The following is a 14857-nucleotide window of genomic DNA, read 5'->3' as shown; positions in this document are numbered from 1 at the left end:
GATCCTCTGGTGTGCACATACCCCTCCCTGAACCTGTCTGTTATTAACCTGCTTCTCCTGTCCTTCCAATGCTTCCCTGTTGAGCATTTTCACCTCCCCAACTTTGTGCACAAAATTAACAATCGTGAATTCGGTAAAAAAATCCTCCTTATCTTAGGATAATCAAAAACCAAAGCTTGCAGTATTGTACCTGGAGACTGACTAACATATCAAAACCTTTTTCAAATTAATGCTGAAAAAATGAAAGACTAAAGGTGTTGGAGAGATCTTGATGAAATCCAGAGAAGATCTGACAGGAGTCACTGATAATGACCCTCTGCTTGCTGATGCTCTTCATCCAAGGCTGCATTTAGCATACAGTTACAGCAAAGCTTTTTTTCTTTTTTCTACAACCCCCTCCATTTTCCTCTCCGCCTGAGGTTTGATTAAACAGAGCACAGGGACAAGCAAGAAGGAGGACCCCTGAGCAGCTGGCAAATTAAAGTTATGGCACCTGAGGAGGCACAAAAGGGAAAACTGTGAAGGTAACAAAAACGAGATTGAGCTCGACGGTGAAAATTGTCTCCATTGTGTTGGCTCAGAAAGGGAAAAAATGTTTTTTGTGTGTTTTTTTCTTTTATATCCTACCTCCACTGTTAGTTTTCCCGCTCTCTAAAGAGGCCTTAATGACAAAATGTGGAGAGACAAACTAACCAGAACTGACCCTGGAGAACACCTGTGTGTGGAGAGATTCCATCAAGGTAGCGGTGGCGTGATGCAGCACTCCCTAAACCTCCCCCTGAGTGAGACTTCGACGCCTCTACAGACTGAACGCTACTGGCATGAATCAAATTCAATTAAACGATTTCCAATAAATAGGGCTGCCTGTTATCTGTGCGACTCATTTGCACAGATTGACCTTGTCTGCGCTGTATTACAATTCTCTCCACCGGCGGGTAGGTTTAGAAGGTTAGGGAGCGCCTAAAATACCACCACTCTTCTGCTGAAAAACACACGGGAGATTCGCTGCAAGCAAAAAGCAACATTTGTTTAATATCATGCCCGAAAACTTTAAAAAGGCTAAAAAAAAAGGAAAAAAAAGTGTTTAAATGAGACACAATCTGTGAAGGCTGACAGGAATGGCATAAGGAACACAGGCAGGAAGCAGACGGCTGACGGATGAAAAGAATAGCTGTGAGACTCAAAGCACGGGAGACTAATTGGAATTCAAGACCTAAGCATGCAACCAGAAGTCAACGGGATCTAAATGACTAGGTCAAAAACATATTTATTGATTCTTTGAATCAAAAAATAACAGGAAAGCAAGTGAAGTGGAAGTTCAGGCATTTTCTTTCCCCCATGTACCGCATTTTCCGTACTATGAATGGTCTGTTTTCGATCTTATGTTATAAACTACAAGGTCCATTCGACAAGATAAGAGTCTGAGATAAGTCTATCTGTCAGACAGAGTTTATTATGACGGAGTATTAGAGCTACCAAAAAACAAGCAATATTACCAGAGTGAAAGCTGTAAATTAAAGTAAATCTTTACGGTTGTTTTTTTTTTTTTTCTTGTGAATTTATAATTTTTTTCTCATAAATTTACAACTTTCTTTCTCTGAAAATGTGTGAGTTTTTTCATACAAACGTACGAGATTTAAAGTCATTTATTAAAGACTTTAAAACATACATTTCTTGAATAAGTCGTAAATTTAGCCTATGACTTTTTAAGCCATAAATATACAACTTTATACTTGTAATTTAAAAGTTACAACTTTTTACTCATAAATTTACCAGATTTAAAGTCATAAATTTACAACTTTAAAACATACATTTAAGAGAAAAGTAGTCATAAATTTAGCCTGACTTTTTTAGACATAAATATATGAATTTTTCTCGTAAAAGTTACGTGATTTAAAGTCATAATTCAATTTTTTTATATAAACTGAATTCCCAGGAATTCTATAACTTGTTTGTAACATGCTAAACGTGTTACAAACTTTGCTTTTACTCTTGCTAGAAGCATAAGCCGAGTAAGCAAATTCACATCTGCTAAAACAAGTCCAACAAAGTCCAACACTGCTACAAGTTACCACTTTAGAAGTGCTAGCAACTTTAGTGTTTTTACAATACTTGTAGCTCCCAACTTTCTTTTTCATGTGCAATAAATAACAGATACTGCTAACACAAACATCACCATGACTATGCCATCTCCCAATCTTGGTAGTAACACGTAAAAAACACGGTTCAATAGTGCTGCAAGTTAGCCACAATAGAAGCGTTAGCCACATTAATGTATTCACAAAACCTGTAACTCCCAATCTTCATTTTCACGCGTAGTAAAACCGACACATACTGCTAAAACAAAGTCCAACAATGCTAAGTTAGCCACATTAGAAGCGTTAGCCATGTTAGCTTATTCATAATACCTGTAACACCCAACGTTATTCACAACAGGTAGTAAAACAGACTGATAAAGCTAACAAAAATGACAGTGACTACGTTAGCCACATTAGAAGCGTTAGCCACGTTAGTGTATTTACAAAACGTATAACTCCCAGTCCGACACTGCTACAAGTTAGCCACATTAGCATATTCACAATAGCCTATATGTAACGCCAAACATTATACACAACACATGAAAAAATATACTGATACAGCTATAAGACAACCGCTACTGTGACTATCTCCCAACATTGTTGGTAACATGTAAAAAACACAGTCCAACATGCTACAGTTAGTTACAGAAGAAGAAGAAGTGGGCAGTAGCCATATAACGAGGCTTGCCACTTTACTTCCTTTTTACATTTTTAAAACTCTTATTTATTGATCACTTTTTAACAAATGAGCATGTCATCTTTTTCATGGTGGATTTTAGTTTGTTTCATAATCCGGTTTTATCTGTGATTCTGCGACAAAATAAGATTAGATTACATTTGTAACAGAAAACTGAATATACATGATGTGAAAAGAGTGAAATTCAAACGTGATTCAGATGAAAAACATGTAAAACGATGAGTGCTGCTGAAGATTCTGAGTCACACAGATCTAGATAATCTGAAGAGCTAAAAGCAACAGGAAATCCTTTGTTTTCATCAGAAAGATTTCTTCAGCTGTTTAGATAAAAACCAAAAAAAGAGTTCAAGTGGAAGCTCTGTTCCATCACTATTCCCTTCTTTTCCGTGCTGTCAGACTCACTCCAATTCCAATTCCTCTGCCAACTGTTTAGTTTCAAAGATCTCCAGGTCTGTGTTGCGTGAGCTTATCAGATCCAGCACCCATACTTTCTGTCTGTCATCCTGGCTTTTCAGACTCCCCATCTCGACCTCGTCCTTCTTATCTAGATTGTCTCAGTCTGTAAACTCAACTCCAACGCCACCAGCATGCAGAATCTTTCTGTTTGCTTTAATACTTACAGCTCTTCACTGGAATCTCTGCAAAGAATTCAGAAACCTAGAAACTGAATTTTTAATTTTTACAGAAAATGTATTGAAAAAAAACATTATTTACAACAAAAGCAAATAAAAGCGTTTTATTTAATTCATTAGAAAATATAATGTTATTCTGCTGCTAAATGAAAAATGTCTACCTTAATTGTCAATCTAAATTGAGATTTTTAAAGAAAAGTTTTAGAGCACACTGATCCTATCTGAAAGGAACAAAGAATCCACATTTTTACTTACAGACAAAGAGAAAACATATAAAGACAGATCACCCAAAAGCCAACATCAGTCTCTGCTTCCAATCTTCCCAGAATGCCCGGGCCCTCGTCTCATTGTTATTCTAGGTCAGGCTACAATTACTGATGAGGAGGAGCTGATAAAGAAGATTTAGTCTGGGGACAAGGTCACCTGCCACAGTGAAGAAATGCAGATGTGATGAGACGTGGATTAAAGACTCAGACACACCCACCAGCAGGTGGACAATCAGAGGTTTCTCACAAAAAAGTTTGGAAAAACAAATATTTGTTAATACAAATACTCTAAAAGGGCTCTGTGCACCACATGATGTCAATGTAACCTTAAGCAATGACCTCTTTAGTTTGACCACTTAATGCTGAACCAAAAGCTTATTACCGTTTATCTATCATCAGACTTTATCTTTTCCTTTTAGTAATGACCTTCACAAAGGTGTTCGTCGTTACAATAATAACCGTCCCAGTTTGACGACTTGCTGTTCTAAGAGATGAGAAAAAAAGGAATAAAATTACAGGATCTTTTTAATTATTGTATCAATGGAAAAATAAAAATGTGATAAAGTTCAGGAGGAGAATCTTCTCTGTGTTTATTGGACTCGTCACTTGCCAAAGCCGAGTCACTGATTGGTTGACGTGATTTCTTTACCAAAGTTCAGGTTTTTTAGGTCTAGATCAGGGGTTTACAACCTGCAGCTCCGGAGCCACTTGTGGCTTTTTTACCTCTCTATAGTGGCTCTCTGATAAAATAATAGTATTTTTTTTTCATGTAAGAGTAACTAAATTAACATTTAGTTAATTCAGATCAGTTAAAGTTTATACGTTTATGGCTTTGAAGATAAACTATGTAAAGGTTTTTAATTCCCTGTTGACTTGAAGAGGTCTTGTTTGCTCTATGCTTCCTCCACAATACACCAATATTCAATAGCGAGTTAACCTTGGTAAAAAAAGTCTTCATCTCACGGTCCAAAATTATGTTTCATAGGTTAATGGGTGACTAAATTGCCCCCCAGGAGTGAGTATGTGTGGCACTACTAGAGGTTCAGGGAGCACCCCCGCCCTCGCCCGACAATAGCAGGGATAGGCTCCAGCAAACCCAGTGACCCTGCACAGGACAACGCAGGAACCGAAGATGGATGGACAACAATTTGCTTTGAATATTTATGAGCAGGAAGATTCATGAGGAAAAAACATAAACTGGTTTTTCATTTTGGAGTCTGCCTTTTCATTCTCAGCCTTTTTATTTATATATATAAAAAAAAAAAAAAGTAGAATGAAAGTGCAAAAAAAACCAAAATTCCATTTGAGGCTGCCAGCAAATATTGCTCTCTAACTTTATTGTGCACTGAGTATGCAGAGTGAATCTCAGCACGGCCAACAGGCAATCGGTCACAGCTGACCTCAGTTTGTATCCTGCAAAGTACAGTATAAGCCAAACAGAAGAGGGTATATGGAATAATAAAAACCTGCGCAACAAAAGCTGACACTAAAGTTTTAAGAAAAAGGAGAAACAGGAAAAACTAAACAAGAAAGTGGAGAAAGGAGGAGGAGTCAGAGAAACAAACTTACATGCGGCTGGTGGGTGGAATCTTGTGTCCGTCTTTGTACCAGGTGACTTGCGGTTGAGGGAAGCTGCGGATTCGTGGCGCGGGAACCACGGCGCCTTCCCCCTGAGAGACCGACTGGTTGCGCTCTCCCTCCTCAAAACTACCCATAACTACAAAAAAACAAGAAAAAAACTGAATTACTGAAGGTCTGACATAAATATCAATGTTTTCGGCTGCTGTGATGGACAACAGAGACGTTACAATGGCTACCACTGTGCATCAATAAAGAAAGGAAGTCGTACTGACTCAAAAAGACACAAAGGAATTTGAAATGAACTCCTATATCCAGAATCCGCCATCCTGATCACTTCCCCAGACGTTTGCATTCCCTAACATGGTAGATGACCAGCTCCAGTCATGTGAACAGCCTCAGAGGAAAAACAGCACACCACATATTACACAGTATCATTATTTATTTAGCAAAAACTGCTGCAAAATGCAAAGGCAGTCTGTGAAATACTAAGAATATTCCATTATTCAAGAGCTTCTGGAAGCACCTTAAGCAGAATAACTTGACTAATCGTCTTGAGAAGGGATTTTACTCCACTCTTCATAAAATTGTCACATTATAGTTTCATAGTATTTGTGTGTAAAGCTCCGCCTACTTTCATGATTTATCAGTTCCAACAATTAACACCATTTTTGCCTCTAAAACATGAGATAAAAGTCTTGAATATCAACCCTGTAAATACAAGGTTCCCATATTAAGATTCCCCCACCTCTGTACTTGACAGTCGCTTTGATGTTTTTCTTTTGATTTATTGGGTTTGCAGAATATGTTTGTAGAACAGTGAGTATTATTTTGATCTCCAGCTGGAATTGTTGGCTTTGTTGCTGTTCTCTTTTGAAGAGAGTCCTCGTCGTACTGTAAGTCAGACGTTGTCCTTTTTGAACTATTTGAATGCTGCTTGGGCAACTTCTCTTTTTTTTCTTAAGCGTTTTTAGTCTGGCTGTCACGCTAACTTTTTTGGACACCCACTCGTTCTTGGAAACTTGCAACAAAGAAAAAAAGGGATTGGACTTTAAATTTTTGATGGGCGACAACAACTGTTTGCTGTATGACTAGTTTTGATGTCTTCACTAGCTTCAAAGCGACAAAGTAACAAAACTTTATTATTTTTTTCAAACATGCGGGCTCATTTGGAGTGGATCTTTTCTTGAAGTTTCTTTGATTTACAAGATCCGTGGTAACTTTTTATGGAAGAATCGACTTAAATTGTTTTTTATGTGCCACAGTCGTTCAGGACCCCAAGGACCAGATTGTTTTTGCAATTCTTCTTTTAAACTGCACTTTTGAGCATAAAATGTGTACAATGTACACACCTAGTACCAGGTACAAATTAATTCTGGGCATTGTAAATGCCCCCCCCCCCCCATACCCACGCCCAAACAAACAAACAAAAACAAAACTCAGATGACATCACAACGGGTGAAACTTAAAAAAAATGGATAGGACTAAAATCTCTTTTTTGGCTAAAAATAAATATTTTAGACTCCTCTAATTAAACCAAAACACACGTGTCAGGGACATTCAAAGAAAGTTTCTAAGTTATTATAGGATGGTCAAAGCTTGATGGCATTTACAATATGAGACAAGAATTCTTTTTATTTGATTTGAATCTTCATGAAATCTCATAAACATGCCACCATCTTAATTCTACAACTACAACTGAAGTTTTGTTGACCTTTGACCTCGAGACGTGGCCACCATTTTGAATTTTTTTAAACATCACCTTAACGAGGGAGCTATGAATCTAAACTCCCCCTAGGGATTTCGATCTACACCTTCCAACTTCTTGAGCACCGTCAGGTAAAAAACATTCTGGAAACAGAAGTTGTAGATTTTGGATGCGATTAGCATGGCAAGCAGCAAAAATGGTGATCCCTGTTGCTTGCATATTTTTTCACACATTATTGTGAAAATTCAACATATAAATCGTTGGCTCAAGCTGAGTAAAACAATATAATATATGATAGGAACATACCAGGAATGTGGGCGGGGTTAGCAAAAAACGTCTGTTGCCAAGGAAATCCAGAACTTTACTTTTGTGGATTCTTTTGAAAATTATGCAAAAATGTTTGTAATCCCCAGGTGAGCAAAAAATAATCTGGTTGCTATGGAGATACAACCTACTGAAAATCCGCCATTTTGAAAAAAAGAGTTTCAGGATGGAGGAAGAAGGGTAGGATAAGACACATAGCAGCCATTCAGCCAGTGAGGTCAAATGGGGGGCTTGTGCAAAAAAAGTATATTTTACAACATGGTTCACTTGATATTTACTTTGTCTCCAGAGTTTCCATGTTTGAAGAGGTTTAACACCAAAAGCAAGCAGTTTCTGGGTCCATTTTTCTATTTTTCAAAGTCTAATTTCAGATATGACATGATTACTTGGCTATAGTTCCCTCCAGTTCTTTAGAAAACGAGATCACAGCCTTTGATTTATAAGAGAAGGTTCCATAGTTCATGAATCATTACACAAAGCGCTCTGCTAAGTCTGGCACATTACAGAAAACAATGTTTGAAACATGCAGAGCTGAAGCTCTGGGACGCTGGAGTTTGGGATGTTGGAGATGTTCTGTACAGATGGCAATCTTCTTTTTCCTCTCCTGTGCTTTCTTTCAGAGAGAATATAAAAAAAAGGTAATCTGGCTTTGCGGTGCAGTTGTGGTGCTTAGCTAAAATGGAAATCTGGAAAGTGTGCAAATCCCCCCCGACTTTGATCTGCAGCTTCGGTGATGCGGCTGCCTCCTCCCCTCCTCACCTAATCTCTAATGCCTCGGCATGTTTCCCTTTCTCAGAGGTGTGTCTCTGCAATCCTAATTGTGCTGCCTCAATGGAACAGATACCCAAAAGATCTATCCGTGTATTTCTGTCTTCCTTTCCTCACTCATTCGCTCATTTATTTCCTCTCCTTTTACTTTTTATTTTTTCCAAAGGTGTCCTAAATTCTTCATGAGCGAGTGATAACAGGGATGAAGAGAATTGTAAGAATAAGAAGGGATGGAGGGAATCTGAATGACAGTAGGGTGCAAACCCCCCAAAATACAACAAACAAATAGAAAGCTGTGGCATAAAACAACAGACAAAGACGGGAGAATTGGGAGGTTGAAACAACAAAGAGAAACACCGATGTAAACACCAAAGAATAAACCATAGGAGGAGGAGAGGGATGCAGAAGAAAGCAGTTTCAAACACGATCAACCAGTTTTACCAAAGCTTTGCTCCCTCCCTCCTGTTTTATTTTTGTGCATTTTATTGAGGGTAAAAAAACTGTTTTTATCACCTGCTGATTTTGTACATTTGCCCCCTGACAGAGAAATGATCCATTTATGATTCGAGCTAGAGACAAAAATACACCAAAAAAAAAAAAAAAATCTGGAAAAATAGCTTTTCAGGAAACCATAGTCACAGAGACAACAACCGGCAAAACCTCCAACGGCTTCTGTGAGATCCCACTGTGCACGAAAGCACATGTACAGGTCCATCTGAAACGTCTGAGTGACTGTATTGAAAATGTTCAACTTTTATTATGAACTTGTATGATTGGAAGAAAACCCTGAAACATGGAGGCAAAAACAATATTCTTTTAAAAACAATTTGATAAAAATTGTGTTCTTTACTTGCTTTTAACATTTTCTTGTGGTATTTTTTTGATGATGGAGGACATACATAAAGAAAATTATAAATAAAATTACTTTTTTGAGTATTTCTTTATTCAAATAGTTGTTACACAAGAGCAGACAAAAGACTGTTACCAAAGAAAAGATTGTAGTTGTGATGTCACAAATACAATGGGCAGGAGGGTGTGTAAACAGAAGGGTGATAGGAAGTGGGGATGGACTTACTTAGAACCAACAGTCCCAACTACAACTCAGAGGCGAATTTCTAATGAATGTCTGCCCCACTGCAGAAACTATGTCCCAGAAAACGACACAGGGTTGCAAATTTTGGCAAAAAGTGGCTTAATTGTAATTTAAAAATAAAATGGGAATGCTTTTAGAATAGACCAAAAGATGAACAGACTGGGACTTTAGGATATAACGTCTTTAGAAGCAAAACGTGTTCATAAGCTTAATGCCGAGGATGGGTGTGGGAGGAGCTACAGCTAAATGTTTTTACCCTGATCGCTACATGGAGCAGTGGAAGACATGGATGATGTTTATCTTAAAAAACTCGTCAAAAACATAAGTAATTACGTCTCCATGCCAGGGCTCATGAAATCATAAGAGTCTCACCAAGTATGATGAGTTATACCATACTGGTCATCTTACGTAGGTTTTGTGTGATAACTTGCTGTCCTGTAAAAATAAAATTAGAGGATGTTTTTATTGTCTCAATGAAAATAAGAAAAAAGACTGAGCAGCTGCGCTACATCTGCCCGCCAGCCAGCACGCTAGCTCTGGCCCTGTGGACCCTGTGACAGACTGGCAACCTGTCCAGCATGTACCCCACCTTCACTCAACAGTAGCCAGGAGAGACTCCAGCAAACCCATAGTGTGTTAAGAAAATGGATGAATATATGGATGTTCAGAACAATCGGACTGATCCTCATTGTTAGATTTGTACTCCACCCGAGTCATGTGTCCAAAGCTGAGTCCTTGATTGGTTGGCGGAACATGTTGAGCTTGCCAAAGTTTAGATTTTTTAAATCTGGATGCACCATGGCAACGCTTAAATCTGACCGCTGATCATGTCTTTACAATGACTAAATATTGAAACTGCACACCCCTGAGGGCAGCTTTAGGTCCATTATGGTCCATGCAGCTTAGCTTCATTGAAAACCTGTAGAGGGCGCCGACAGTTCAACTTACCAAACTTTCAATTCCACTACTAATGTTTGCAAGAAGTTGCAAAGGAGACAGAAATTCTTGAGATGTTTGCAGGCCTGGTATCTATACCACAAGATGTGAGGCCCTAAAGTTCTACAGACTCCTAATCAAGATACAACCTTTTTATGCCTCACTTCTCAAACTTGCCATTAAGTCATACCACATCTTTGTCATGGGGGCAAAAGTACAAAATTATCTGGAGATTAAAATATTTTTTTCCATCATTACAGCATCAAATTCACTCAATTATGACTGTAATGGAGTGGACCTGCTGTCTGGAAGGACAGTTGGGGGAATAGGGCAGTTTCACAAATGAGGGCAGGGGTGGATTTGATGCCACATCTTTCCGGACCCCCCTCTGTTTTGTCTCTAAAATCTCGTTACTGAGATGAGGGAGCCGAATGGCCCGAAACCAACAGGGAAAATTTGCACGGGAAAAAAAAAAACGGCACATCCGAGAGCTATTTTCACCAGGAAGCGACAGATGTTGTTGACAAAAAAGAGAGGGAACGGTAATAAGGGGCCGGTCGTACTGCAACAGAGTAAAGTTAAAAAAGAATCTGTGGCAACAGAATCAATCTAATGAGAATGCTGAGTGGAACAGCTGTCCGGGTTGATAACACTTTGGATGAGATGTGGGTAGATCTTTCACCCTGCCGGCATCTGTCCCTCCCCAGTCAGCTTTTATTTTTTCAGAGACACCAAAAGAAGGTAGGCTTTACTGTGTATTCAATTAGATGTTTCTATGTCTGTAGATTCACCACACATTGTGTGTACATATACTTACAGGCCACTTGTACTTCTGTTCGCCTTTGTAGAAGGGCGCCCACTCGATTCCTCACGATACAGCGGTAGAAGCCAGCATGGGACCGATCCAACGAAGGGATTAGGTACCTTTTATTAGTACAGAAACACAAAAGACCAAAAAAAGATAATTAGAAACTCATAAATCCCAATAAACTCATTAAAAAAATGCTGAAACTTGTTGGGAAAAAAACCCACGAAACACTCGAACCATCTAAAGACGTACAAGGGCAGAGAGGACAGCGGAGCTTAGCTCTTGTTTATTTCAATGATAATGAAGCTCAAGAGGCTAAACTAGCTACCACAGTGAAGCTCTCCCTTGAGGAAATACACACTTATGCTGACAGCCAATGGTTGCGTTTCCATGTGTTGTATGCAAACACACATAAGTATGAAATCCCCTGGGAGAAATGCCACATGTCAGCGAACGTTAAATCACCGTCTTGACCTTGATTTTTGGAGAACCACCTCGATGTCACGTGCATACACTCTACTGTTCTTCAACCCCTACATGTCTAACGTTCTACCTTCACATCTGAGGAAAAAAAGTCAGTGCCAAGTTAAAAGAGAGTAGGAAGATTCCTAAAGTAAAAGATCAAGAGTGGACTCCTCTAAAGTAGAACTCGTAGCAGCCAGACTTCAAAGAGAGGCGACAAATCAGGCATTACACAGTCGTTTCTGATTTTGCGAGTCACTCAAAGCAAGTGTAACTTGCTTGGATCTGGCAACATAAAATGGAGAGTGAGTATTATTAAAGCCAAGGTGTAAGTGAAGGTGCAGAAACACACAAACTCCATCCTATATGCAAACCTTTTAATGAATGACTCTCATTATCACGGTCACGTAAGGTCGAAGGAGTCATCGTCTAAGCCCACACCTGGGGGATGTTTGGCCTTAAGGCCAGATCTGGTCTCTGGATGTTAATCTGTTTGATGGCCCCCACAGATGATTATATCTCTAGATCTTATACCTTCACAAATCCCCCAACAAGACAAGAGGCAAAAGAGCGCTGGGCTGTTATTGGTTCACCAATTAACTGGTGACTGGTCCAGGAGTCTTGAGAGACACTGGGAATACTTTGGGAATTGGTCATATTTAACACTCTTTGGATACTTTGTCTCAAGGATAGTGTGTTCAAACGTGCCAAAAACCTATATGTTCCACTGTTTAACTTGGTTTACTCTCAATCTATAAACACGTGTGAGGCAGGCACATACACGTGTTCTTGAACAAGCATGTAGCCCATGGAGTTCACACTAGACAAGCAGGTAGGGGCTTCTACTTTTCCTTTTCAACTGCTTACTAGTGAATTTCCACCACTTACAGCTGGAAATGTTGAAGCGGTGCAAATCTCGTGAATCTTGCTCCAAACATTTTCTATCAAAGCTCTATTATTATATGCGAAAAACTTGGTGTCATATTTTAATTTCTCCTCCATGATCAATTTTTAAACAGATGGAACTTCTGTTAATTAATCGGGACACAATCCATATGTCACAACAAAGATCTGAGTTCCTGATTGGTCAAACTTTGACCTGGTTTAACTCCTGGTTTTGGCCACACGTTTAGCACGTAGAGCCTGAAAAAGGTCGTAGAAACTTGTGTAGAAACGTGTGAAAGTGAGTTTTGAGCATGAAAGTCCAAAACGTGTTTTTCACGCATTTTCATTGTTTTTCAGTGAAAGTGGCCCCTTGAACGTCTGTTGCTGAGGACGGTGTAAACATAGCTTCACATAAGAGACCAGGACAAAAATTACAAAACACAGACACACAAGATAATTTTTTTTTTAGGGTTGGGAATCGATTAAAAAAATTATTTATTCGCAAACCTGAAAAAAATGAATTGTAATTAATCGCGATTATTTTTCTAGTTTTTTAATTATAGTATTTGCCAGCCACCTATTATCTACGAATAACCACAATATGAAATCACATCCAAACCTGTACATTAAGAATTTTCATTTTTAACACTTTGGAACCTCAGCTAATAGAAATAAGAATGTCTCTCCTAAGAGCACTGCTGTAAATTTGACATTTTTCCTGGAATTCTGTTTTTGTTTTTTTCTTGTTTTTCCTTTTTTTTCTCGTTTTTCTTTTATCCTCATACGTTTTCCCTATTGTGTTTTCGAAAAATAATTCAAGAAATTTTGTGGAGAAGTTTGATCCAGCTGGATTTCAGATTGGCTTGACTGGAATCAACTAAAGGCATACCAAAATTGATTCCAAAGTGAATGAACAAATGGTGGCAACATGTGGTGAAATGTGCTAGCATTTCTAAGGCTCAGTAAAAAAAAAAAATAAACTGTGTGGTAGTATTTTACACCCTTTGAAGTTGGGCAGTTGGAGAAGTTGATGCTAAAAGTGCCTTAAATGTGCAACCTATTGCCTTTTACTTGGCATACAGCCTCAGTGGCTCATTTAGGGGTTAAATCCCTAAATGGTTCCTGAGTGCGGTTGGGACCCCATTACACACCGGAGGGCTGATCAAATGCAGTCAAACTGTTCCACACACTCAGGTGGGCTGCATTTTGTAGTCTTTTTAAAGTGTTTCTTTCTTTTACCTAAAGACAGATGGTGTACGAGTTTCAGAAAACCCTTGTGACTTTTACTGGAACTTGGGTACAGCAAATGAATGAATAGATACGGAAGCAAGACACAAAAATAGACTTTAGAGACAAGATAGTTGGTCAAAGGAGTTCCATAGCTATAAATGGATGACTGAATATTTATGGGATCAATTTATTCTGTTAATCGAGATTAATTAATGACAGAAAAATACAGACTTTTTTCCTTAATTGCATAAATCTAATTTTTAATCTTGAGATAACTATGATCTTTTATGTAAGGGATAATGCCCAATGAAGTGCGCGTGATCACAAATTAATGGACTTTGTGGAAGCTTACTTCGACGTAGTCTATTAATTCCTCGAAATGCACACCTCAAAAGGTATTATCCCACATATATGATACTTTCTTATTACAAAAACAAATATCAGTGCTTTAATTTGGTTATTTTTTAGGTTTACATCGCTTTTTACAAAAAGCGAACTCTTTGATACCTTGTGCAACGTGTTTTCCTGGTAGAGCTTACAGAGCCGGAACTACTTTCACTCTGCAGTACTGGAGGAAAGTGGGATCTGCGGAATGTCTTTTTGTAAATGATACAAAGCATCATTTTACGAAGGAACGTTCTCATCGTAGGCTACAGTCAAAAAGACAACAGTCACTGTACAATAGGGAAAGGTCATCGGGAGAATTTTAAAGATTTTATCCCGCCACTCGATACTTTTGTGACTATTCGCATATAATTTTGGAAATAATTGTGTTAAAACTTCTTTTTTAGCTGCACGGATCGGAGGAAGCCAGGATAAAATAAGCATTCACTTTCCGCCCAGTCACATAAAGACTGAAGATAGCAGTTGTTAGCGAAGAAGATCTCAATGCATAAATAATAAAATATAATCATGAGGAAAAGGACTTTAGGTTACAAAAGGAGACGTGAAATGAAAACAAATGTAGAGTTTATCTAAGTGGTGTTACCGTAGTAGTTTGACGTCATCACTAGTCTCAAGACCCTATACCGATCTGGAACACTTATCGTACTTACACCGGCAGGAGATTCCGGTTTCATAATGGGGTCATCCCCGCCTGCCACTGGACTGCCACTCGAAATATGCCCGGACAGCTACTGACCGATGTCAACTCTTAGAGCATCTCAGTCTTCTTAAAAATGATCAAATTCACCAAAAGGAAACTATGCGTCTTTTGTACTGTCTTACTGTTGTGATAAACTGTGGAATAGTGTATGTCTACATACGTATTAAAGTATTGATAAGAAGTTTGTGATCAATGTTTTTGGGATTGTCCAGAAAACAGTCCCTGCTGTTATTGATGTGTTAAATTAGGGCACTCTGGAACTGATGTTTTTCATTTGTTCAGGATAG

General features: G+C 38.5%; 1 protein-coding gene across 5 annotated transcripts in view; it reads right to left on the bottom strand.

Moving 5' to 3' along the window:
• sdk2b (sidekick cell adhesion molecule 2b) overlaps positions 1-14857 on the bottom strand; it is a 414280-nt gene that overhangs the window by 106811 nt on the left and 292612 nt on the right. For all 5 annotated transcript variants that reach the window (XM_024284902.2, XM_024284901.2, XM_024284899.2 and 2 more), the window contains exons 3-4: positions 10898-11004; positions 5243-5390 (exon numbers count right to left, since the gene is read on the bottom strand). In XM_024284902.2, the coding sequence (XP_024140670.1) occupies positions 5243-5390; positions 10898-11004 (255 nt within the window). The remainder of the gene's footprint in view (positions 1-5242; positions 5391-10897; positions 11005-14857) is intronic.

This window comes from Oryzias melastigma, linkage group LG19, assembly GCF_002922805.2.
Source record: "Oryzias melastigma strain HK-1 linkage group LG19, ASM292280v2, whole genome shotgun sequence".
Lineage (NCBI taxonomy): Eukaryota > Metazoa > Chordata > Actinopteri > Beloniformes > Adrianichthyidae > Oryzias > Oryzias melastigma.
This window is presented reverse-complemented; position numbering and strand designations above follow the sequence as displayed.